The sequence below is a fragment of the Clinocottus analis genome, unplaced genomic scaffold, assembly GCF_023055335.1.
Source record: "Clinocottus analis isolate CAN_PGR_092001 unplaced genomic scaffold, fCliAna1.0.p SCAF_16, whole genome shotgun sequence".
NCBI classification, from domain to species: Eukaryota; Metazoa; Chordata; class Actinopteri; order Perciformes; family Cottidae; genus Clinocottus; species Clinocottus analis.
This window is the reverse complement of record NW_027175887.1, coordinates 8,322,829-8,348,641: the sequence shown is the minus strand read 5'-3', so window position 1 is coordinate 8,348,641 and position 25,813 is coordinate 8,322,829. Positions and strand designations below refer to the sequence as shown.

General features: G+C 42.7%; 2 protein-coding genes across 4 annotated transcripts; both read left to right on the top strand.

Moving 5' to 3' along the window:
- The first annotated feature begins 257 nt into the window (after window positions 1–257).
- Window positions 258–14,606, top strand: prkacaa (protein kinase, cAMP-dependent, catalytic, alpha, genome duplicate a). Of its 2 annotated transcripts, none has more exons than XM_068578374.1 (10): window positions 258–1,090; window positions 8,806–8,867; window positions 9,311–9,439; window positions 10,140–10,238; window positions 10,343–10,425; window positions 10,507–10,633; window positions 10,736–10,831; window positions 11,055–11,177; window positions 12,352–12,516; window positions 13,455–14,604. In XM_068578374.1, exons 1-10 carry the CDS (start codon window positions 1,045–1,047, stop codon window positions 13,578–13,580), a joined length of 1,056 nt encoding a protein of 351 aa, XP_068434475.1. In that variant the 5' UTR covers window positions 258–1,044; the 3' UTR covers window positions 13,581–14,604. The 2 variants fall into 2 exon arrangements, with proteins under 2 accessions (XP_068434475.1, XP_068434476.1); XM_068578375.1 differs by lacking the exon at window positions 258–1,090 and adding an exon at window positions 5,827–6,118 and having other exon boundaries at window positions 13,455–14,606.
- Window positions 14,607–17,719: 3,113 nt separating this feature from the next.
- Window positions 17,720–25,808, top strand: samd1a (sterile alpha motif domain containing 1a). 2 transcript variants are annotated; one of them, XM_068577925.1, is made up of 7 exons: window positions 17,720–18,243; window positions 20,860–21,220; window positions 21,598–21,737; window positions 21,875–21,935; window positions 23,172–23,253; window positions 23,519–23,633; window positions 24,498–25,808. In XM_068577925.1, the coding sequence occupies exons 1-7, from the start codon at window positions 17,881–17,883 to the stop codon at window positions 24,642–24,644; spliced, it is 1,269 nt and encodes a 422-aa protein (XP_068434026.1). In that variant the 5' UTR covers window positions 17,720–17,880; the 3' UTR covers window positions 24,645–25,808. The 2 variants fall into 2 exon arrangements, with proteins under 2 accessions (XP_068434026.1, XP_068434025.1); XM_068577924.1 differs by having other exon boundaries at window positions 21,595–21,737.
- The last annotated feature ends 5 nt before the right edge of the window (window positions 25,809–25,813 follow it).

Genomic DNA, 25,813 nt, shown 5'->3' with positions numbered 1-25,813 from the left:
TACTGCTCCGAACGAAGGATTGCGATTGACAGATGCAAAAAAGTTTTTTTTGTATCGTCCCCGAAACTCAGTCGGATAAATACAAACAGCTAATTATTTAAAGTATAAGAAAAAAACACAATTATAGTTATGGGCGTATTGGCTACTAGCAAGGTTGGGGGGCTGGACCGAATAATTTGACAGACGAATTGCATCAATGTAATGTCTGGATGGGTTGACGCTTATCCAATCAGCAGTTTGATTGCGAATTCTGTCGCGTAAGGATCTGTGCCGGTAGCCATTCAGAGGCAGCGAGAGGCGGGACCCGACGGATGGATGACTGGAGTTTCCCTTGCGGTCTGAAGATTAATGGAAGGGGTCTGTTGATCTTAGGAATCGACTATCAGATGGTCGGTCCCAGGAAACCGTTGCACTTGATGCCTGGTTTAGAAACGAATGGGAAGAGAGCCGTTTGAAAATATCAACAGCGAAGAAAAAGAGTAACCTGGACCCCACTTGTGTTGCCCAGGTCTCCAGTGAACAGGCCTGACTACACAGAGATAGCACCTGGTTAGTTCAGGCCGGGATAAGACTGCGAGGGACGCCACGAGCTAACGCGAAGTTGTTTGTGAACGTTAGGACATAACACGGCTTTCGACGACCTGTGTCGTGGTCCGGACTGGATTCTGGATAAGCAGAGTCGTCTCTGGACGTTAAAGACAACCGAGTGACATCTTGATTCACCGGGACTCGCTTGGAAATCCACGAGCTAACACTAGAGAAGCTAACGTCTACTGGCCACCTCTGCAAGAGTTAGCTAGCGTGCTCGCTTAGCTAACCGTAAGCTGCAGGCTTGTATTTACTCGCTTGGTCGGAGTTTGACCGAACTCCTAGAGGAGAGGTATTGGGGGAAACACATTTACGCTCGGTGGTCAATAATGTTAGCTAGTAGCTAGCTGTCAGCGTCATTGAGCCCAGCGACTGCGTTAGCGGTGTAGCATCCCTCATCGACTTGTAAAGGAAGACTCAGTCTGAGCCCAGGGACTCCACCATCAGCCTGCTATCATGGGCAACACGCCCACCGCGAAGAAGGGCAATGAGATGGAGAGTGGTGAGTACCCTTTACCCGGAGCTGCTGCAGCAGCGAGCTATGTCATGCTACCTGACGTTGTGCAGTGTTGCTATTTCCTGTTTCCCCACAATGGCACCTATATGACTACTGCAACTTGTCACCTGTATGTTGTATCAAGGCCAAGGGGACCCTACATACTGACCCATTGTATTATTACTTTAGACACCTATATTCTCTTCATGGATGTGCAGAATTTGCTCAACTTTCCTGGTTGGTCAACTTAAGACAACCCCATGAAAGACACCCGTGGCCATCCACATACACACTTAAAACAAGCGGTTGTATTGTGACACTATGTTCATCTCAACAGGAGAGGATGTTATTCATTCTCTCCACTGATTATGTGGGAAAGCTCGTGATTAAAAGCCTCAGGTTATATTCAGAAGAGCAAGTGAGGAGGACGACAACAACTAGCCTTATACAAGAGTCATAGGTTTCTTTGCTGTTCATGTGTTTCATATGTCATTTCCCCTCTTTCATAAAGTCGAATGTTACAATAGTATTGCAAACTTAAACATTTGTATGGTTTTCTGTGCACTTTTAATAAAGTAATTTTTCGAGGGGGGGGAGGGGGTATTTCTTCTGTATACAAAAATAACATTATTTTAAGACACAAGGAGATTTGAGACGAGTGATGGTAAACACATTTTGGGATGTTTCTGTAAGTGTTGAGTTGACTCTTAAGGCAATGTGGATTCAAGCATTGAGTCCCACAGACTGTGTTTGACAGTAAGTGAGGGTAGTTGGTTGTTATCAAAGAAGGTAAAAGCCACCAGGACGGGGTCATATGATGCATGAGGAGATCCTCTCCAGGCAGAAACCTGGGAGTTGAGGAGTCTCTTGAATATCATGTGATGAGCAGCATTTGGAACAAGGGCTCTTGTATGCGTCACTGTGTATTTGTTGGTGTGCAAGACAGTCAGGAAGAGATGCCCCGCTTATGCCAATTGTTTTGTGGACTGTTGTTTCTCAGAACTTTTTGATCTGTTGATGAGCTTCTGTGCCTTTTTGTAATACTATAAAATAAGCAAGCAAAATAAACAAAACCTATTTACATTCATCCACAAAGTTTAACTCCTAAATTATGGGGACATTTAATCACATTTGCTTATAAAACGCTTGGGATTGATGGCCTCAAAGAAAACTGCGAACGATGCCATTTTATCTATGACCCCGTAAATAACGCCCATGTGTGCAAAGTCTGAGCAGATATCTGCAAAATGAGTGTCAGCTCCTTGTTGCTGATCGAGAGTATGTTTTGAAGAATGACTTCCAGTCCCCCTGTAATATTAACCCATCTCTAGTCTGACTCACCGGATGTAGACTGTAGGTATAAACCTGTCGACCGTTTCAGCCGGCATTCTCATTCTCTTCTGCTCTTTGCATTATCTATTTTGCACAGATATCATCGCTGTGTTTTGTGCTAAGCGACACCCAAGTCTATGTGCTGTGGCGATAGGTTTGGCTATGTAAGACTAACCTATCACAGATAAACCTTGTAACAAGTCCTATGACTCTCAGGTGAGATTTTTTTTTTTTTTTTTTTTTTAATGTCTAAGAAGTAATTGGTAGATTAGTATGTTAGAGAACAGATTAGATACTGCTGTACTAAAATATTTGTTCACATATTATATTACATGTCATTTAGCTGACACTTTTATCCAAGTTACTTACAATAAGTGCATTCAACCGTGAGTACGAACTTAGAACAACAAGAATCAAGAGGGCACAATTTCTTCAATAAAGTCAAACTACAAAATGCTATCAGTAAGAGTCATCTAAGCGCTGTCAAAGTGCTACTGTCTTTATTTAAGGTGTAGTCCAAAAAGGCATATCATGCTTTACATCATTATCAACCTGATTGCTGAAGTTCCACCCTGATCCCCAGAGACAGGTGCGGACCAGGGATCCAGAGCCCACACCCAGGAGCTTCTTCACAGAGCAGCTAAAAATTAAGGACAACATGGCAGCCTGTTTTCGTTCTACAGAAAGAGAGTGTTGAGACTGAGAGTTTGTTCTGGTGCACAAGGTCTCTTTCTACTGAAGTTTTCCAGGCTGGAGAATATGAGCGCACACCCGCTGTACTAGTATACAAAGCTGATTTCTGGCCCATGGGAGGAAGCAGGCCGGATAGACACTCTGTGAACTGCAGCAGGAAGTGAAGGAGCAAGGAAGGTCCAACCCAAGCTTTTCACAGTTGGTCATTGCCTCCACTACTCTATAAACTAAACACAGCCAGCCAGGATAGCTTGACATTTTGGCCCTTAAGACGTTGTCGGCATCACATTTTCTGGATTTCCCGCTTGTTAGAACTTCTGGACATACTGCAGGTTTGAGACTCTGCATTGGCTGTCAGCTGGCTTCCTCCGGCCTTGTATGATGTCTGTTATTCACAGGCTGGCAGGACGGCTGTTTCACCGAGCCGGGCCCTGTCTAGGCGACACAGGCAGTGGCGAAGGCAGACATGGCCAACCACAGGATGAGCTAGAGGCTTGCTGCTGGTGTGAGTTTTCATTCTGGAGCTGCACAAAAGCATGGTTTAGGTAGCAGTCTATGCTGTTTGTCCAGCTAGCTTAGCCATTCATCGGCTAAACTCAAAGTTGTACATTCTGACAGATAATCAAGCTGTTTTATTTTTTTCCTTCTTCCAAATGTTTGTAACTAAATGAATATCCTAACCTGGATAGTTGACTGTCTATTGGCATAAGTGAGCTTGTGTACAAATATATACAAAAAGCAGGATGTGGTTTGTCTCTTTTCTGTGGCCTATTGTTTCCCAGTTACAGTTCAAAGGAAGGAATTTCTCAGTAACTGTGGAAGTGTCTGTCAGGCACCATTCTGCAAAGTATCATACTATTTGCCTTAAACTGTTATGCAGCATTGTAATGAGCCTGTCCAAATAGACATGTACTTTTATTTTTGTTAGAAAACTCTTGTGTCGTTGTCTTTCTCACTGGTAATTCTCTTTTTTAAATCTGATTGTATTCATGTTTGTTAGCTTGGAGATATTTTCCTGTACTTCATATGCAATGTTATGACATATCGGATTGTTGTATTCTGATCTTTTGTGTTTTGAATTGCACCTCATATAATGAGGTGGCACCCTGTCAAATTGCAACTCCCTGTATCTATAAATATCTGTGTGGCTCATGTCCTGCTCCCGCTCTGCACGCAGCTGGTTTGTGTAAAAGGGGCAGGTTTGTGTTTGGATCGCTCATCACTTCCTGTCTCCAGTTAAAGGGGCTTTGTTATAAGCCTGCACTGATTACCAGTGGACCTTACTGTTTAAATGCCAATCAGCCACCTCCGATAAGCTTCCAGCACTGAGTTGGTAAGTTGACATACTGCCAAGGAACAATCCTGAGATGCAAAATCCAGCAGCAGCAAGTGGAGAAAAACTTGATATAGAGTTCAGTGATTTGGTAAAGGAAAAGTACTTTCCTTTTTGGATTCTCACATTAACAACAGGCATAGTTGTAATTATTGTGTCTCGTAAAGCTGCAGTTGTATTCACAGGCAGTGATACTGAAATATTTTGTTCTTTGTGGGAACATCTAGCTACAGCATACAATAATGTCATGTATTCTTAATTAATACACTCTAACTTAAAAAAGACTGCTTATTTATTTTAAGCCAGGGGTCATGTTAACACTGCACATCTGTAATACTCAACAAGTACACAGTGAGACAGATGGATGCACGTACACTTGGTCTTCACAGACAAGTCTAAATGCCTGTAACGAATATTACGCCTCCTGCAAACGGAGAATTGCAGTGGGCCGTATTTCTATTTCAATAACCTTTTGATAAATTGTGCAGCCCTGACGTGGCACACGTGATGTGACCAGCTTTTCAGTTACAGTAAAATATCTACTGCCGGTATTGAGTGGATGACTGCTAATTGAGTTCTCACCTTTTACAAACATGAAAACACCGTCCTGGTTTACATGCAGCTCTGTTGGCCCAGCTGACTGCTTTCGTATGCACCACATGGGGATGTATGCTTGCTGAACAAGGCCTGTTGAAGCCTGGGACCTGATTTGGCACGCTTCACAGTTAAATATCGGTCAGCTCGCCCTAATATAACCCCTCTGTTCCTGCGTCAGAGTGGGCCAGTGAGGCCCAGGGGAGCGATGCAGGATTGATTTTTGGAGAATTGATTCAGCACTGGCACTACATAGACTCTCTGGTGCATTTGGGCAGGGAGAAAAAAGTTTCACTGTCGTTTGTGTGTTCTTGATTCGCAAATCTCTACTTTTAATTTTTTTTAAAACATCCCGATCATCTTTTTTTTTTTTTTTTTTTGCAACTGTGACATCTGATTGGTTCTGCTAATTAGGGAAAGTTTTGAGAATCTAGATGTGTCTCGCTCGTCTCAAGGGTCTTCACTTGGGCCTAGTTTTCCATATGACTTCCTCTCTGGGTTAGATAAATATACCAGTTAGTGATTTATGCCCCTCCCCCTGATGATTATGCCTCTGTTGAGATCAATATATTGTGTGTGTGTGTGTGTGTGTGTGTGTGAGAGAGAGAGACACATGGGAAGGGACGGCAGAGTACTTTGTGTACAGAATAAATATTGATACAAACCAAAGCAAGGGTCCAATTGATCTGTGTGAGTGAAAGGGAGCAGCGCTGGTCTCCACGCTATGTTTGACTGCACACTGGTTGTGGATGCTACTTTCTGAACTTGGTCCCCAGCAAAGTGACAGTCGCAGGAAAGACCGAAGACGCCCCGCTGGCAAGGACACTTGACCTGTTTCTGTAGATGAGCGGGGCTGCTGATCGTACCAGGGTGCTCTCGGAAGGGAAGGAAAGGTCATGAATCAGTGACTCTGAGAAAGAGGCCGAGGAAGAAGAACAGCGGCGACTTCGCAGGGCTAATGTGTGACAGAAAGAGCTCCAGAAGGCATGCAGGAAAGAGGGAGTCATCCTCGCGCTCAAGTGAATCAGGGTCGCGCTCGGCAGATGCTGCAGCCCCAGAGGTACCTGTAGTCATCCCAGATGGTAAGGAATTTGGGGTTACAGGAGAGTTGAGGGGTCGAGCCTTAGTTGATCACCTGCATGGACCATGGTAGCTATAGCAACCAAGCCTCAGAACGGGGTTTATTTATTGAAATTAAGCGCATTCCTCTGACAGCTGTTGATTTTTGCCATTTTGCTCCAAGCAGCACCCACGTCTTTTGTCTGAGCAGCTCTTAGTTATGACGGTAGGAGCCCCCATTTGTGGCTTCATCTGCTCGGAAGTGGGAGTTGAGCAACTTTCACTGGAAATGTTTTCTCCCTGTTGACCAGTCTGCCTCCAGTGCTCTCTGGGAGCAGCAGGGCTCTCGACATGTTTATTCGAACTTTGGTCTCCGGCGTTCTTACTGGCTTTCTCCCATCCTATTGTTGGAGCTGCTGGTCTTTGGAGAATTTGCAGGAAATCACATTAGCTGGATGAGGATTAAGCCTTTGTGTACTTTACGTGTGTGTGTCTGAAAAAGGGCACATGAACAGTTTCTATGTAGATCGTTGCTATTTCTTAAACGTCTTTAGTTGCATTTATCTCAGTTTTCTCAATTCGTCAAGTCAAAAAGGCCATTAGTTTGAATATTTTTATCCAATGGTTGGTTATTACATTACTATGCACGTTCAGTATTGACAGCTGACTGGCTTACTGTAGTTCAACTGTGACCTTGGCTTTTGTTTTGCATCGATTACCGAGGCAGATGGACATTCGACATTACCCTGAATAGCTTAACATGGTTTGATTGTTTTTAGTTGTTAATACATTATTATAAATGATTCATAGTGGTACTGATGTTATTAGGTTGGGAAATTAAATTAAGGAGCTATTTTGTTCAAAATGTTAAGGCATACAATTTGAAGCATGACATTTTGTTCTTTACAGTTACTATCATGATTAAATAAACTAAATTAAAACTATTGTCTTGTCGACCGTACATTTGAAATTTCAAATTCAACTCTTCAGTTTCCTGGATAACAGTAGAAAAATCTGTGCTATATCTGCCGGGGCAGCTAGTGTCCTTAACTAGTACACAGATGGTGAGGAGGAATGAGGAAGAACTGGCTATCTCCATGTTCCCACAGAGAACATCATTCTCCATAAAGATAAGGGCAAGAAAAATGAATGACTGCATATGACAGTATGTGATCCACGGGGTCACTCTGTGCGTGTACGTACAGTGTTGAATGTGGGATTTTGCATTGCTGTGTCTTAGATTGTGGCGTCGGGTCAAACTGCACTCTTAGCATTGGATCAACTTATTATTCCAGATCTGTTTATTTTTCCACATCATTGCATTCATAAGTGTAGAACTTATTTCAAATGGTCCACTCTGTGTGCAAGTCTCTGGCTTTAATGCAGAAGCATCGTGTTGTGAGGCAGTGGCTGCATCCAGCACACACACCTCTAATGTCCTCTTTACAAAACTGCTCGTGATGCCACCTTGTATGGGCACCTTGACTGAACAGCAATGTCTTCAACTCTAGATGGGATTTATTTATTCCTTTTGGAGCTTTGGCTTTATGTTTGAGATTGGTGACATCTTACTGGAGAATAGGACCGTGCTAATTTTGCCCGGCGCGTTCACGAGTCGTCTCCTCATCGGGATGCAATGGCAACACCATATATCATTTTGGGGACGATGGGGTGATGTCCAGTAGTTAGCTCGCTGAACATACCATTTTGAGTGGTGGTTAAAATGACCACATATAGTTTAATTAGACCAAAGAACCTGTTTTTAACCCCCACTTTGTTCTCAGTCTCTCACATGGCTCCTAGCAGACGACAGCTGAAATGTCATGTTGCCATGCTTGGCTTTCTCTTTGCCACTGTCCCATAAAGTTGGGACTTGTGAAGCAGTTGTGTGTGCATAGCGTCTCCCATCTCAACCAAGAACGCTGTCGCTTCTTCGGAGTCAGTAGAGGCCTCATGGTTGCCTCCTCCATCACTCAAACAGACTTAAGGCAAGCCTGCACTAGAAAGATCTACAGCTTTGTCAGATCTATTCTTTCTTTTTCTTCTACTGTACTCAAGAGATATTCTGTGCCTATTTTAACCCCTCCCCTGATTTTTAGTGAACTTGTCATGAGTTGGTTAGGTGTGTCCTTTTGTCTTCACTCAACATTTTTGCAAGGACATTAACTCTTCAGCAGTTGGACTTGCCACACACAGATGTATTTTAACCTCTAATTATGTACTGCTCACGCCTTGATTTGATTAATCTGATCTTGTTTTTAAAAGCGATTGTCTGCACTTGTGATAATTTATATGACCTATAGTGACAACCAAATATTTAACTAATCGTCCCTTTTTGTATTTATTCTTGTACTTTAAATTCGAGGTTAAAAAATGTGGGCCCCAGATGCAGCTGATTTCACAGCAAGCATTTTCAATTTATTTCTCCCCGTAATCGTGATCTCTCAAATTTAATATAGGACTAAAACAATCTCCTAATTGTTTAATTATACTTTACTTAATATAAATACAGAAATGATAGCATACGTTTAATTTACAAATCAAACCTAATGCACATTATGGCATCATGCACGTAATGACTGGCACACACACACACCCCTTGGTCTTGGTGATTAGTTGTGGTGACCTATTATTCAAAATCCTGTAAGTCTGAGCTCGTAAAAACAGATGAACTCTCATTAATGAATATGCTCTTTGTTTCTAATTACAGTGAAGGAGTTTCTTGCCAAAGCCAAAGAAGATTTCCTGAAGAAATGGGAGAATCCAGCACAGGTAAGAAAGTGAAAGAGAATTACTTCCTTTTTTCTGTAAAACCATCATTACTTTGATTCTTTTATGATTCTGTCAGTTGTGATTTTTCTGTGTTTTGCTAACATTGTTTGTGAGAATACATCTTATAAATCCTGAATCAATTTGACCTGTTTTCACATACTGTACTTCCCTCCTAGGCGGACTCATGGCAGTAGTACCGCCCATGAGCAAACAGTTTCCTATGTATTTCAGAGAGGCAGTGCACCCTCTACTGGGCTAATGTGAAACCTCTTCGTGTGTCGGTGCACCTCTTATGTAGACCCAATTAAAACATGAATCCTTTCATAAACATTTGTTATTGACATGACGATAAATTTTAATGGAGGTATTATTTTGGAGTAATGGTGAATTAAATTAGGGCTTTATTATGGTATGTTGCTGACAAACTCTCTTCTACCCCTCAGCAAACTGCAGCATTGGACCAATTTGAGCGTTTGAAGACCTTAGGCACTGGTTCCTTCGGCCGAGTCATGCTGGTTAAACACAAAGAGACGGGCCAGCATTTTGCCATGAAAATACTTGACAAACAGAAGGTAGAGTACTTTTAAGAGAAATGGTACTGTCATTTACAGTACAAATGTAAACACTTGTGTTTTTCTGATGGGACAAATTTTCTTTTTGAAGAAATTGTAGTGGTAACTATCCCAGGATTTTGACAGTCATTCTTAAAGAGTGTTTGTATGAGTGCTTTCCTATTTAAACTTTAAACCAGAGAAACAAAAATAACCCTATGTACTGTCATCAAGTATACAGCCAAAAGATGATCACAATGTGCCAAAATTTAGATTGGTTAGGGAAAAAAACAGACATTTATTGAATCAACTGATGGAACAAATTGTAAGTCATCACCAGTGAAAAGTTAGTCTTATCGATGACCTCACTAGTTAGCAGATGGAGAAAGAAGAAGCGACTGCTACAAAAAGTGAATCTTCTGGTCTTTTCAGTATCATAAAGATCACATTGTTGGTTCTAAAAAGAAAAGTTAAAATGTCCTACAGTGCCATGAACCTAGTGTCCAGTGTGTTGTCACTGAAAGAGTGCCTGTTTTTAAAGATCAGATTGTGTCTGACGTAGAAATTTTTTTTTTAAAAATGGAGGAGTTCATGTTCAGATGTTAGTTTGGTAATGTTAAGACTGAAGACGATGGGTAAAAGACTACTAGGACAAGTAGTGATCCTTTCTCCTTGTTTCTATTATGACGATGTATCTATTTTTTTTCCTGATCCCTGCCAGGTAGTGAAGCTGAAGCAGATAGAACACACACTGAATGAGAAACGTATCCTGCAAGCTGTCAGCTTTCCCTTTCTCGTCCGACTGGAGCACTCTTTTAAGGTGTGCATTAAATTGTTAATCTGCTTGTTTTCTCAGCATGTTCACTTAATCTTTTTGCGTAAAAATTTTCTGGTCAAAGTAAGATTTTGCTAATGTCTCTGCAGGACAACAGTAATCTGTATATGATAATGGAGTATGTACCCGGTGGTGAAATGTTCTCCCACTTAAGGAGAATCGGGAGATTCAGGTGAGTTGACTTTTAGCCACCTCTAACATTTTTACATGCTCCACTGGTTGAATTAAATATTGAGCCCGATGTGTTTTGCAGTGAACCCCACGCCCGCTTCTACGCAGCCCAGATTGTACTGACCTTTGAATACCTTCACTCGCTGGATCTCATCTACCGAGATCTTAAGCCGGAGAACCTGCTCATCGACCAGCAAGGTTACATACAGGCAAGGATTGCATGTTTGTTATAGTAGCCATCAACAAAAATGATGTTTCATTGGTCTCTGTGTGTGTGGTCAGTGCTCAGAGCTGTGCCCTCTGTTCCCCAGGTAACAGATTTTGGATTTGCGAAAAGGGTGAAGGGTCGGACCTGGACGCTTTGTGGCACCCCAGAGTACCTGGCACCAGAGATCATCCTCAGTAAGGTAGGTGTTTATGCTCGGCAGACGGCACTGCGCCTAATGTCACGAGGGCAGGAGAGTTCTCAACATGAGGCTTTGTTCAGGAAGCCATTTTGTTCTCATTGTACATCGGCTTCAGGACTGCGGGACAATTTATTGCTTACTGTCTGCTGTCAACACTCCTATGTGTGTGAGTTTTTGTTTGAGGACGGATGTGACAGCCCTTTATTCCCTGTGTGTCTTCCAGGGTTACAATAAAGCAGTGGACTGGTGGGCTCTGGGCGTGCTGATATACGAGATGGCTGCTGGTTACCCCCCCTTCTTTGCTGACCAGCCTATTCAGATTTACGAGAAGATTGTATCAGGGAAGGTGAGTTAAAAATAAGACGACCAACATATTCCCTTTTTTACATTTTGTAAGTAGTTTGATTATTACAGCACAACACGGTGCACACATCTACGCTGCTCCTTAACATTACGATGGACAAAAGTCCATAGTTCACACCAGGATTGTCGTCGACACGTGTGGGGAAAAATGACCAGTATTGTTACAGTTCATCACTCTCAATGATATGAGCATGGTTGTGTGAAACATTTGAAGCTTAAGACTAAAATTGTTCTCTGCCCTTTGCATTGAAATACAGACCTTGGTGAAATTCTGTGTGCATTGTCTTTCTCTTAATTTCTAGATCAAGACACAAAAATACCTAATTTTCCTCTTGGAATAATGTTAAGTGCAAGATTCACACTTTGTTAGAATGATTGTTTAATTTTGAATGTTACTTTTTGCTTGTTATTTGTAAATGTTATTTTCAGAATAAATAATAGAGAAATTTTGTTTTTTAAGACAGAACTTGACCCCATAACTTTTTATGCATTTCTATTGAAGAATCTTTACCTGTTTGTCTTGGAGAAAATTTGCATAGAAATAAAAACGACACAGATTAGTTTCATAGTGTATTAGGTACACACACTGATGACATTCAGGTTGTCACACAACAGTGCATGTTATAAATCAGGCACACGGCATTCCTAACATTAAGTACAGTACAGTGACCCTGATGACTATTCTGTCTCAGGAGTCCACTGCCAATCGCTGAATCGTCGCAGGGCCAGGAAAATTTGTTGACACCCCTATCAGTTAGTGCTCTTCGGGGCATTGGAGCTACAGTTTTGCATCTCAGAAATGGCCTTCATTTCTGTTTTTTGTCCATGGCCCCTTCAACGATGGTGGGAAAAACAAAAAGTACCAGCGGACGGTTAAGTGACCCTGTGGACAAAAATGACTAACACATTAAAGAGGTCAAAGGAAAGTAGAGTAGTGCAAACAAGCAGAGGTGCCACAACCGGGCCAATTGCATCCAAATTCAACACCAGTGGGCACATTTTAGACCGAACCAGTCATCTCACTACGCACAACTCGCATGCTTGCAGTAACCTACAGTTGTAGGCCAGAGTCCCTGCAGTGTATTTACAAATAATAGCATGAGGTATAAAATGTTGGGCTTGAGAACACACACTCACACTGCTTTCACTGTTTGCAGGTTCGCTTTCCCTCCCACTTCAGCTCAGACCTGAAGGATCTGTTGAGAAACTTGCTGCAGGTGGACCTGACCAAGCGCTTTGGCAACCTCAGGAACGGAGTCAACGATATCAAGGGCCACAAGTGGTTTGCCACCACTGATTGGATCGCCATCTACCAGAGGAAGGTAAGCTGGCCAGCCTTCATGCAGTAGTAATGGGTTCCAATGGAGCTCACCTCCACATTTTAAAATGGGAAGAGCTTGGGCAAAGTGATGCTGACTAAGGAAGATGACTTCAATGAGCCTTTAGTCAGTGAAAGTGTTTTTAGTCTCTACCTATCTACGGGTAGTTCCACGACATCTGTGCTTCCTCTGCATAATGATATTACATTGGAGACTGACGGGGGAAAATGTCTAAAACACAAAACATGTGTTCCAGTTCTCTAAACACAAAAGCTGGTGCATTCAGTAGAATTACAGCAGCACCGCAACATACCAGAATTGGGACCAAGTCCTTCTCCGTGTGACATTCCAACAGTTATAAAAACACAAATGCATGTTTTGCTCCACATAGTCCCAGGTGTATTATAAAATCTCAATCAAAGGGTTGACAAAGCTCTTAACATTGGACATCACAGGAAAATGCTGCAGAGGGATCCCTCCACCAGAAGCAGTCAGGCGTCTGACAGTGAGCAGACAAAAACACAATATCCAGACTTTATTTTTCAGACCAATATTAATTAATCTGCCTGTGCGTAATACAAATGAATCAAGCAAATTCATACTTTTTTTCATGCTGTTAACTCTAAAAAATCTAGGTAATTACCAGCTAAATTAGAAATGAATGAGTTGGCTGGAGGGAAAGCAAATGATAGCACATGATTACTAAATTGGTCCTGCTGTATGTCTTCCAAGTATTCACTCATGATTTATTGATTGCATAAAGGATTTTACTCTCAAACCAAATGAACTCTAAAGGAATACAAATCTACTTTCAGTTGTCTCTTTTCTCACCTGGAACCTATTCATTCACATCCAGTAGTTTTTGTTGTTCCTGCTATGGCTTTGGTTCTCTCTCTTGGACAACATCATTCTGATGGGTTTGATTGTCTTGTGTGTTTCAGGTGGAAGCTCCCTTTATTCCTAAGTGCAAAGGCCCCGGTGACACAAGCAACTTTGACGACTACGAGGAAGAGGAAATCAGAGTCTCCTTCACAGAGAAGTGTGCAAAGGAGTTTGCTGAGTTCTAGATTCCAACCATGAGAGATATAGAGAGAGAGGGGTTTAGAAAGTAAAAATGGGTCTGGAAGGAAGAAAGGAAGCGCTAGGGTGGACTGCTAACTTGCTTATTTGTAATGACGACAACAATGTAACCCCCCCCCCCCACACACAATTTCCAAATGGAAAGGTAGACAAAGTGACGAAAGATCCAACAGAACCAGCAGTGTTGCCTTTTCTGATTTGTTTCTCAACTGTTACCTATTCATTTTATTTATCCCTCTTGTGTTTGAGACAGGGGCTCGAGGAGAACGGGCATAGGTTGTGGCTGTCCAGCTATATACTTGTATCTTTCTGATGGTGTAATGATATGTTTTGAGTTTTTGCAGGTTGAGGCATTGATTTTCTGTTAAGGTACTGAATCTGCTAGGCTCCTTTTTTCAGACTGGGCCCTCTACAAGTTTCTCATAGAGTGATTATTGTATCTTGTCACCATGCCCCCCCCCTCCATCTCTCCATCCTGAATCTGTCCAAGCAATACCAAGTCCAACAGATGTGCCTATCATAATGCCAACTGGTTGGAAAACTGTGTCGAAAGCATTGGTGCAGAGCTTTGGCTACGGTGGCATCAGCCCTTGTGCCCATTTGGTTTAAAGCTTGAAAACTCTCTGCATCTGCCTTTGTCTGCTAAATGTGGCATGCTTATTGGGTAGACGATGCTCTCACTGCAGCTGAAGCAGTGGTGACCTCTTTGATCAGAGTGAAAATGATTTATCATAGTAAACTTCATCCATGTCTTGCTCCTCTTGGGGACTTGTGAGAAATGGTAAACCTGAGGTTTGCGTTTAAGTCTGTCTTTCTCTTAGCTAAATTTATTAGAGCATTTTAAGAATCCTATTGGTGATCATTTTGTCCTTTATGTCAATCTCTGTGCGTGTGTGTTATTTAGTGCTCATGGGTGGGTTAAAAAGCTGTGGTTTAGCAGCAACTAACATTGTGGTCACACTCCTGACTATTGTTTATTGAATAAATACATACATTATATATATATATATATATATATATATATATATATATATATATATATATATATATATATATATATATATATATATATATATATATATATATATATATATATATATATATATATATATATTAATTATACATCTCTTTCAAGATTGTCTCATAGGTGTGAAACTGCAATTAAGATTTCATAAATAAATATATAAATTCTGCCAAATTTGCAAACTGAGAACATTGCAAAGTTTTCTGTATGTAACTATGACGGTGGTGGATTTTAATACGCAAAAAAGTAGCAAAACGTTTCAACAAAATGTGCATGTTATTTTTGTACAATATCACTTTTAAAGAAAGATGGCAGATCATTATGGTTTATTTGTCCTGAGGTACCAGAGATCGTGGATAACACGCTTAACTATTGAAGTGGACTCACGGCTGCTCTATTTTCAAGATGGAACAAGACCCAGTTCAATGTGTCAGAAAGTTCTTCTGGGCTTTGTTCATTGATCAGTTGTAGGGCAAATGTTTGCTGATAATTGTCACTGAACTTTCTTCTCACCTTGATAATTGTTTTTTGTTTATTTCCTCCCTTGCCCCTTTCTCTTGTATATACCATATATGTAACACCTTCAGATAGATTTGCAGTCCAACCAAACTTTTGGGACTGTTGATATTGGAGTGTTTTGTTTCCGTTTCCCAGCTTTCTATGTAACAAATTAAACTAAGGAAGCTATCCTAAAGCAGTCCCCTTTCGCCAAATTTATTTCTGTGGATGCAAGACAATCGCAGACCAAATCTTATTGCTGGTTTGTTGACTGAACACTTGGTTTGATGAAGGATGTTTGCCCCCTCCACGTCCACCCTCCTTAGGCCCTAGGTGCTAGACTTTGTCCATCTCACTGAAAAGCTTCTGTGAATTGTTAGATGTGCATCAATTTGTCATAAAGTCTTGTACCATGACATTTTTGAGAATGTTTTTCAACTAAATGATTTCGGTAGGCTTGCGTGATTATTTTTGGCTGTCTCTTTAATGTAAGTGAGATCAAACACAGGATACCTTTTTGAATGTCTTGAATTGTCTGATGGAGATGGTTCCAATGCTGTTTGGAAACGTGATGTGTATTTTTTATGATACAAGTTTCTCTGGTGAGCTTGGTTTTTCTTGCATGTGGTAAAGCAACCCAATGGCAAGACATCTCCTGGACCTGAAAACATGTTTTGAAAAATCATAGTTTCCACTGCCGACGGTCTCATCGCTGTTTACCCTTTTAGTTTGTTTGAGCATCACATTGAACAATGCAGTGGATCACCAACCAACTTGTCCGGTCTTTTGCAAATACTGAAGCACATGCCGCATCCTTTTAAATCTCCTATTTAATTGATTTGTGCTGATGTATTTGAAACGTTTAAGACACTATGTAATCCTTTTTAAAGAGAGCACATGTAATATATTTGGTCTTTATGTTCTGACAAATGACTAAATCAGAGTTGGTGTGTGGAAGGCGATGCCACATGATCCACTTCAGACACAGAGGTCATCACAATGCTTTTTCCTTTTTAAATTATTTTTTGTTTCCCACACACAACTTCTTGTCAATTGTCTTTAATTCTCTTCTATCAGCTGAACACTATCAATTGCTCTGTGCTAATTATGAGTTATTCTCTTGTGTTTGCCTTCTATTTTCATCAAGTTTTTCACACACTCTTCATTCAAACATAACACTTTTTACATCTGAGATGTTTTGCGTTCATATTTTCTAATTGTATTTTCAAAAAAAGCAAAAAAGCAAAAACAGAACATTAATCTTTTCCTCATGACCTGGGTACAGTGATTGTGTAGTCTATTGTACCTTTTGGGAAACAATACTGTATATCCTTGCCTTTGACAGTCTTAACTATCTTTCCCCTCTGGAGAACTTGACAGATACCCTTAGAACACAATGAGTATGTTAAAAAATATACATAAAGTAATATTTTGCAAAATGTATCATTCCAATAAACTTTTACTTGTTAAGACTAATATGTCTGGGGTTATATGTCAAGTCTTTCTTCACCATGCACAACGACACACTGGATCAGTCTCGTCACATTTAACAATAATGCTTTTCACATGTAAATCTCAAGGAAGGTGTTTGCAGCTTCGGGCAACTGGATCAGAGGAACACACTTGTTGGTAGGTGAGGCGGTGGATTCTGTATTTGAACTCTCTTGTAAGTTATTGTGAATGTTTCAAGGGGTTTACGGTGCAATTTGAATTATGCAGTGTTGTGTCCGTCCTGTCACAGTACATGATCAATTACCGGCCAGCTTTCAGAAACCCTCCAACCCTTTCATTCCCACCCTCGGCATGCTCCTTTTTTAGGAATAATCTGCATCGGTTATCTATGAAGAGCCGGAAGAGCCTTCCAGATGGTTTGAAAGCAATGAAGACCGAGTAAAGGACCTTGTAATTATATGAAGCCATCGATTAATAGAATCCACTAAAGAATGGAAAGTGATTAAAGTAATTTAGTAACTAATGATGGGACAATATTGATACACATTGAAAGGGCTGTAAATTAATTGATATACAAAAGATGCAATAACATTTTTGGAAATATGATCAATTAAAGTGCTGAGTTATCAGTATCACACATGCATATACAACTTTGATTAAACTGTCAACTGCATTAGAAAACATGTTCATACAGCATAGCTGTAGTATGTCCATGAAGCTTATTTACTGGACTGCAGGTTTAAGTTCAGTGTTTTTGATTACTTTTTTATTGATTGGAAAAGGCTCAGTCTGATTTTCAATTACGAAACATGTATAATGAAATACTTAATTAAATAAAGTAGTATGCTATATTTTACATACTGATGTATTACCGTGCTGGGTTTCAGGAACATACATTTCATAGTCTACTTAATTTTGTCAGTCAAAACTCTGACGGGGCACATTGAGCCTCGTTTAAATTGAGTGTATGAAGCAAAGTGAAACCTATGAAACCGAAGCTGTGTCACACTTTCCAACTCTTGAAGTAAATGGCCACCGTTTTTCACCCATTATGATGCACATGGACCCGAGTGCGCGCGCACATTCCCCGCTCAGGACCGCAGATTCCACCTTAAAACCCGTTTCGAGTTAAACTTTTCGCCGCAACTCCGTCGGTCCACCTTAAGCGCACACGCAAACGCAGGAGGCGTACGGCGAGGTTTCCGCTTCTCGGTTGGACTCGGACCGCGGCTCATGAAAAACACCGTGTACAAGGTTGACGCACCAAGGTAAGAAAAAAAGCTAGAAGAAAGCGAACCAACCGAGCAAGAAAAATGTCTGAATCCAAGTACCGCGAGTGGATCCTGGACACTATCGACTCGCTGCGGTCGCGGAAAGCTCGGCCGGACTTGGAGAGGATCTGCCGAATGGTCCGGAGGCGACACGGGTCCGAGCCCGACCGAACCTGCGCAGAACTGGAGAAACTGATTCAAGAACAGACCGTGCTAAAAGTTAATTACAAGGGCTCCATTTCGTACCGAAACGCCGCCAAGGTTCAGCGGAGAAGCAGAAAAAAGGACGATGTAACGTTAACGACGGCTGCGAGAAGGAGCGCGGTGGAAGAAGCCAGTCATTCGGACTTGAGCAACGGGGACAGCGCTTTCGGTCCCGTGGACCCGGACGAGGAGGACCTGGAGGTATGTGGCGGCTGATGTGAGGAGGCACGTTGGACGAGTCTCATCTCGTTGTCATAGCACGTCTTGTTTAATTAACAGGTGGAGGTAAAAGAAAAAGCAGCGGATAGGTACGCGGTATTGTTTGGGAGAGGGAGAGAAATAAAACAACGTATTTTGTGTCGCTACACGGGGAGTGGGGAGGGGAGTGATTTGCAAGTGCACCCTAAACTGCCGCAGACGGGGAGCGGCGGTTATACCTCGCTCGAGCGCTGCCGAGAGAAAAAAAAAAAAAAAGAAGGGAGGAAAAAAAAAACAGAAGGTGCGCGTGTAGTCAGTGAGGAGGTGTATTTTAAACGGCGCCGGTTGAAAAGCACTTCAACCGCACAGAGAGAAGGCAGGAAAAGTTGCGCCGTCCTGCCCGCCCGCAACCCGAGCCACCATTATCGGCGGTAGAAAGCGCTTTTCGAGCCCCAAAGTCGGCGTTGAGCGAAGGGGAGGAGGACTCTGCCAAGCTAGCGCGAGAAGGGGACACGTCGCCCGGAAATTGAGCAATCCCGCTTTCAAAATAAGAGCGTCAGAATACGCGTTGACCGTTGGGGGTTTTATTTTGGAAGCCTGAGTTGGAAATTGATGTTTTTTTTCTCACTGGCTTGTACATGTGGGAGTGTGTGAACGGGGGGAGAAGAAGAAAAAAAAAGTCTCAAACACCGCGGATGTAGTAGCCTGATGGGGGACGCTGGGACATGGTGAGGTTGTTGACGGGAACAACCATCACGACTCCGGATCGTGTCCTGACACCCACCAATGTCTGCCCATGACGACATGTCACCCACATTTCTCCCTTTCCGTCTGGACTTTAAGATGTGCCCGCCACTGTGTTTTGTCCCGTAAAACAGCAACACATTATAGTCTCATCGGAGCCGAAGTACTCGTATTAAAAGGTATATTCAGTCCAAATTGTGCAAACTGCGTCTGTATTTCGGGCGATAGACGATTGCCGACGCAGTGCATAAAGTCGAACCCCCCTGGATCCATTGTCGGACACGCAGCCGATCCCGGTCACGTCTAATGCTTGGTGTTGGCTGTTGTCACGGCCTCTCGTCCCACACAGCAATTGCATCACTTCTCTTCGTGCGCGGGCACGTGTTTGTTCTTTTAAGATGAGCCACATACGCCGCAAAGTTATGAAATGCCTAAGAGCCGAACTAACGTGAAGCGACCGCAAACTGTTTCGTCCGGCGCTAGCTGGTGGATTTGCCCTGTCTCCGATTTGGGTTAAGCCGAGATCAAATTGACTTTGTTCTCAGAAAAAGGCGTGTGTGGCCACAAAAAAACACAAATATGCGATGGATGACTTTGAACGCGCTGCTTCACGGGGGCTTGTTTCCCCCAGATTTCACTTGAATACGGGGGGGTCAGATGTAGACAGCGACGTGTCCGATAACGGACTCATTTCGCGTTACTCTCTCCGACTGTGTTTCGCTGGCTTGCACTGTAAATCGTTGACCCGGTGCAAAGTCAAAGTAGGCTGGTAAACGAGGCGCCCGATGCTCGTTGATCTGCCCGTCGAGTTAAAGCTCGTTTTTTCTTCTTCTCTTATTTCTGCTCGGCCGTGTCTCGGTCACGGGAAGCGCTCCGCCAGAGACTACAGACACAATGGCGAGGTTTTTGCCGCGGCTCGTAACTCCATGCGCACTTTAGAGGGAATTTTGGGAAAACCTAAAACGCCTCCCATCGGCCCCTTCTGTACTCCCCCGTGTGTTTAGAAATATTAATCAAGGAGGCCCGCAAAGAAGCGGGACGCAGCGGGCACGTCGGCCGCCACAATGTGAGCCGAGAGGTGGGGGCGGGGGAGGGTGTGTGTGTGTGTGGGGGGGGGGGGGGGGGGGGGTAGTGCAGGATCCTGGGGGGGGTCACGGTGTTTTTTGTTGTTTTATATTTTCATGTTCGTGTCTCTGAAACTTGTGCGAAATGCAGTGCGATGGGGTGAATGCCGTACAAGCGGCTCTCCTCTCAGGCGCGGGGCGGGCTCTAGTGCGCTCTTGTGCTCGGCTGCTGGGTCTGAGAGACACGCAGTCGCACACAAGGTACATTTTTTTTTTCCTCACTCGGGGCGCCGTCGACAAAACCGGCAACTACTTGTGTGCGATCGCACAACATCACATTGAAACGTTTGATTGCGTGGAAAACGCGGCGGCAGTGGAAGCGGTCCGTGTGCGGGCTGAACACCGCGCCGTGGGGAGGGACAAAGCATTCAAAGGCAATAATTCACCACCACAGCGGTCACATTGCGACATCTGTACGAGCGTGCGTTCATGTGACACGCTCAGCCTGCAATTACTCAGTCATGAAAACAACCCCCACAACGTTGCAGGCTTCTTTTTTTTAAAAGTTGTGTGTCTAATAATGAACTGAGTAGTTGATAATGACTGTTTCCACTGAGTTAAATGTATCCATCAACCATCTCTACCCCCCCCCTCCCTTCTCCAAGCCAATTGTCCCAACTGATCAAATGTAAGGCTTGACTATTGTTGGTTTTAATTCTGCACCCACCTTTTAGATTTTCTGAATATTATAGAATTTGCTGTGGATTACAGCTATCGATTACAATGGGACCTATATGCTTCATTTTTGCAGGCTGACACCTCGATGGTCATGGACACAGACAGTAATGCAGATGAGGAAGGGGCCGATGAGAGCCGCGACGGGCAGGACGGACCGTCTCCCGGCCGCACGTTTGAGGAGGCCGCCGTGCACTGCGCTGCTGTGCGAGCCGTCTCCGCTCCCTGCTCCCCCTCTGGCACCCGGCATGGCCCCGGCCCGGGCCCTGGCTGTGGCCCCGGTTCCGGTCTGGACTGTGCCTCTATCCAGAAGGTTGGTGAGAGGCCCAGCTCCTTGCCCCCCTCCAGCCCCAGAGGCCTCGCACACAATGACTGGCCCTATCATTCTGCCGTCTCTCCAGTGGAGCGCCAGCACCCAGGAATGCAGAGAGACAAAGGTATTCATGCTGCTAAACACAGTCTAATAAGCACACACATTATGAAGGACTCAAATATTGTGTGTGCAAGATTTATGCATTGGATACTATATCAGAGTCAAAGCTGGAGGGGTGACATGGTTGTTGACAGTAGAAATAAAAAAATTGTATGTTTTTATAGCTTTGCAGTGTCTTCCTGCTGTAAGAAGTGCAGTCATCCATTGGCATATTTTTTACAGGTTACTCAGGTTTAATGAACAGTTAAAAAAAACATGCATTAAATCATTTTCAGCTGCAGTAGTTTTTGATTAGCAGTAGAGTTTGCCAAGAATAAAGTTGGGTATGACAGTATGGATTATATCAGCATGTAATGTAAATGGTTCCCTCTCTGTTAGCAGCAGCCATGAAGCCAGCAATCCAATCTGCAACGACCAGCCCGTGCACTTTAAAGAACCGGGTGAAGAAAGAAGATGGAGGCAAGATGGTGGATAGTGGCCTTTTGTCAGACCAGTTGGTACCAGACTATGCTGCAGGGCTGGTAATTTGCATGTAATAATTTTTGTAAAAAATAAAAAAAAAAGCACCACCTGTATGTCTCCTGCTTCTTTGATCTCTCTGCTTCACGCTCAACATTTTCGTGTTTAATTTTTGCGTTTTCTTCTGTTTGGGCAACAGGATGAGAGCAAGCATGTATCTGAAGGAAGACCACAGGGACTGCCTCTGCCATCTGACAACTGTGAGTAGTATAGTCTCTCTTTTTTAAAAGCTTGCCTTCATGTGTTTTGTGGAGAACCAATTCATCCCCAGTCCTGTCTCCTGTTTAGGGGAAGGTTTTTCTGAGAGAACACACACATGTTAAAGGAGTTAGGTAACGACAGCTTACGCTTTACATGCCATTCTGTTTACCCTTTTGCTTATTTTACTTATGTTTGCCTTGAGGCGGGCTCAAGCATTTTAAATGCTTCACAAGCTTGTCCCTCTACCTGTCAATCCAGGTGCTGCTCACTTTGACTGTTAAAAGCTTTTGCTCAAAACATGCTATGCTTCTGAAATACTGACCATGTGACGTGTAATATGCATAGCACTGCAGAGGGTTTTCTAAAAGCTGTCATACAAACGTGTGCTTACAGATGGTGTGTATCTTTTGTTATTACATTGTTTGTTATTTGTGTTTGTAAGCCAGGCAATGGAAACAATTATTTTTGTGTGGACTTGATAAAAAAAAATAACTTAGAATAATTTTCCAAGCACCACCTTAGAAACACATGAGTTGATTCCCAATAGAGGATCCTCAAGCTCGCTTTTGTCTGCCAACAAACACTATGGGTTGTGTTTGGCCGCAGAGTTTGATGAAATGTGCCTTTCTGGTTTTTATTCAAAGAGAAGTGGCTATAGATGTTCTCTCCATTAGTGAGACATTGCCAAGAGACCTCCAAAAACATAATTAACATTGGCATAACATAAGTGTACAACACGTGACTGTGTTTTAACACTGCATAAGTGCCACAGTATACTTTACCTGGAAATGATTTGGTTAGAAGGGGTGGTAATCCCCTAAAAATGAGGCACTGTCATGCATGACGTGCATGAAGACAGCCCAGTGCCAGCATTTTGTGACAGTGGGCAGGTCCTGCAGCAAAGGATGCTGTATCAACACTCATACCCTGTACCCTCACTGTACTGAACCGTGAACAAACTCTAAAACATATTGTACCAAGGCAGTACAGGCCTCAGTGTGGCATACTTGTACCAGGAAAAAAGCATCACTTCCATTTTAACACGACTCAACTGTACCCAAAATAAACCAGTGGAATCAAGTCTGTGTGTTTTAGTGATCGTTAAAGAAATATTGCAGACCGCATTCAGTCAAGGTTTCTATCAGACCATGTCATTTTATCTATTAAATCAGTGTTTTATTGAGGCAACGCCTGTAGAATTATTTTGTAAAATGTTGCTTCCATGTTGTTTACAGGTACATTAAAGAACAACATAGATATATCGTCCTTCACAGCAGACGAAGACAGTCTTCTGAACGGTGAAAAGGGGGATGAAGTGTGAGTATCCTGTAATTAAAAATGTCATTCTCCACTCAAAATACATTTCCGCTAATTCCTGAAAATGATGTTTCTAGAATTCTAGAATGGTTTGATACACTGTTGACTTTTAATAATTACTTTACATATTTCTGACGCACAAACTCATGGTAGTAATTACTGACCACGCAGAAGTCTTGAGAAAACGACAACAAAGTGAGAGAACCTGCTGAAGAAAAGTCATCATGTGGTCCTGCCTCTCACTCCTTTCTATCTGATTCTCCAGCTCTGTAAAGAAGGAGAAGATGAGCCAGAACTTAATGGTGTGGACTGTGGCAGATGTGGCCAGTTACTTCTCAGCTGCAGGCTTTCCAGAGCAGGCCATGGCGTTCCGAACACAGGTCAGTGCACCACCTCAAAACTGCCATAGAGGGCGCTATACATACACTAAAAACCACACTTGTACATCACCCACTGGATATTTAGAGGAGTTAGAGCTTGTACTTGATGATGACATGTAAGTTTGGACAATGCCAGGGAATGCAGATGTCTTCATTTGGACAATTAACATACAGCACAAGGCATGGCTGGAGAAAGACAAGGATGTTTAGCAGCAGTAGTCTGCATGCGAATCAACCCTCAACTCCGTAACCGGCTTTATCACACCAGTGACAAACTTGACACACGCTGCCAATAGCAGAGCTTCCCTCTCGTCCCTCATAAACCAAGGGACCTTTTCTGGTCCCAAACACTTAAAGTTAAGCCCTATAAGTCATGTGACGACAGAAGCCATCTTTTTTTAGGTCATATTTCCCGACAGCCGAAGCTCGTCGTTCATTTTAGTTGAGATATACTGTGGTCAATTTTAAACGTGGATTTTGTATTCTTAAATTTCAATGTAAACACATGTGTTTCAGAGAAAATATAGTCATGAGAATTTGCCACAAAGTAGTGGAAAAGGTATGGAGTTGTATTGGTAAGAATGTGTCTGACTCCTGTATTGTTATTATAAAATGAGTCCTGTGACCAGTATCAATGTGTTTGTGTACAACAAGCTGCGTAATAACAGCTGGCAGCTAGACTAGGCTAACAACTGGAGGTGACCTTGAAAATCAGGAAAAAAATGTTGAACCTGATTTTATGTTTCAGTAGCTAAATTAACTTTCCACACGGTGTGTCATGGTGGCCAATTATAAATGGCATTCATTAGTTTCATCAAAAGATATTAAGCCCTATGGTTGACACGAACTGAGCTCTCCCAACAGGAAATTGATGGGAAGTCCCTCCTCCTGATGCAGCGCAGTGACGTGTTGACTGGCTTGTCCATCCGACTCGGCCCTGCCCTCAAAATCTACGAGCGCCATGTAAAGGTGCTTCAGAGGACCCACTTCCTGGAATACGAAGACCTCTGAAGCGGGGATTCACACGGCAGACAGACGATGCTGCATTGACCCACACGTGCATGCAGTGCCCTCTTCCATCAAGACCCCGCCCGCCACCTTCATATACAGAGTATGGGTGAGTGGGGGTGGGGGGACGCTGTGGTGGAATTAACTTTCACTGTGAGAATGACCAGAAACTGAAAAACAGTCATCCTACCTCTCATCATGGTCTTAGTTTTCATTTCATCCATGTGCCGATTCGATTGAACTGTCAAGGGAACAGACTGGTACAGTCAGAGGATGTTCGAAGTGGAGGAGCAATGAGGACCTTTTTGCAAAAGTAAAATATGGATAATTCAACCATTGAAGGGGACTGAGCCTGGCACCATGTGGACCACCTCTGAGCTGGTTTACCCACAGAGACCTGCTGAGCAAAGTGTAGTCACAGTGTCGGGTCCACCAGACATTTTTGGTTTGGCTGTGGCTCTAAAATTTCTCTCTGCATCCTCGCTCACTCAATTACGGTACCTTCTGTTAGTCCAGAACCTCTTTGTAAATCACACAGACAAACATAAAGCCCATCTGTTGTTAGTTTTCCTTCTATTCCGTTTAATTAAATGTCATCAAAGTGCTGGGGAAGTCCGACATTCTACATATCTGCATCGCAAGTCCGATTCCTGACTTATTATGCCACCAATAGCTGCTGATGTTTGATTGTGTCTTCAGTGTCTCTGTAACACAGGCCATAAATATAATATACTACTACCTGCTGGTAAGGCAATATCTTTTTTCTTTTTTTTCTTCTTGTAATCATATTTAGATCTGACTGTGGCCCAACTTAATGCAGTTGCTTTTTGGGGAACAATTGCAGATGGATATGGCGAGGAAATTGTGCAACCTAATGCTTTCATACATAAGCAAAATAAAGTCATTTCAGGAAATGTTATTGTAATATTGAATATTTTGTTGTAAATGTAATACAGCTGCTCAGTGTTTACACAGCAGATATCTTGATCAAATGCAATATTTTATCTTATTGTCCATTTATAATTTGTCCAAAGTCTCTTTTCTAATGTAAGCCAGCCTCTTGAATTGTAACATTCCATATGATCTCTACATCTCCAATGTATTTCCATGTTTATCTGTACATTGACACTTCTTCCAGAGTCACAAATAAAGCTCACATCTCTCTGTTCAGT

Coding starts and splice junctions, on each gene's coding strand:
- prkacaa (XM_068578375.1), top strand. CDS start 5,995: ATGTGTGACAGAAAGAGCTCCAGAAGGCATGCAGGAAAGAGGGAGTCA. Junction 6,119..8,805: donor ACCTGTAGTCATCCCAGATG/GTAAGGAATTTG, acceptor TTCTAATTACAG/TGAAGGAGTTTCTTGCCAAA. Junction 10,634..10,735: donor ACCAGCAAGGTTACATACAG/GCAAGGATTGCA, acceptor TCTGTTCCCCAG/GTAACAGATTTTGGATTTGC.
- samd1a (XM_068577924.1), top strand. CDS start 17,881: ATGTCTGAATCCAAGTACCGCGAGTGGATCCTGGACACTATCGACTCG. Junction 21,738..21,874: donor CAGACTATGCTGCAGGGCTG/GTAATTTGCATG, acceptor TTTGGGCAACAG/GATGAGAGCAAGCATGTATC. Junction 23,254..23,518: donor GGTGAAAAGGGGGATGAAGT/GTGAGTATCCTG, acceptor CTGATTCTCCAG/CTCTGTAAAGAAGGAGAAGA.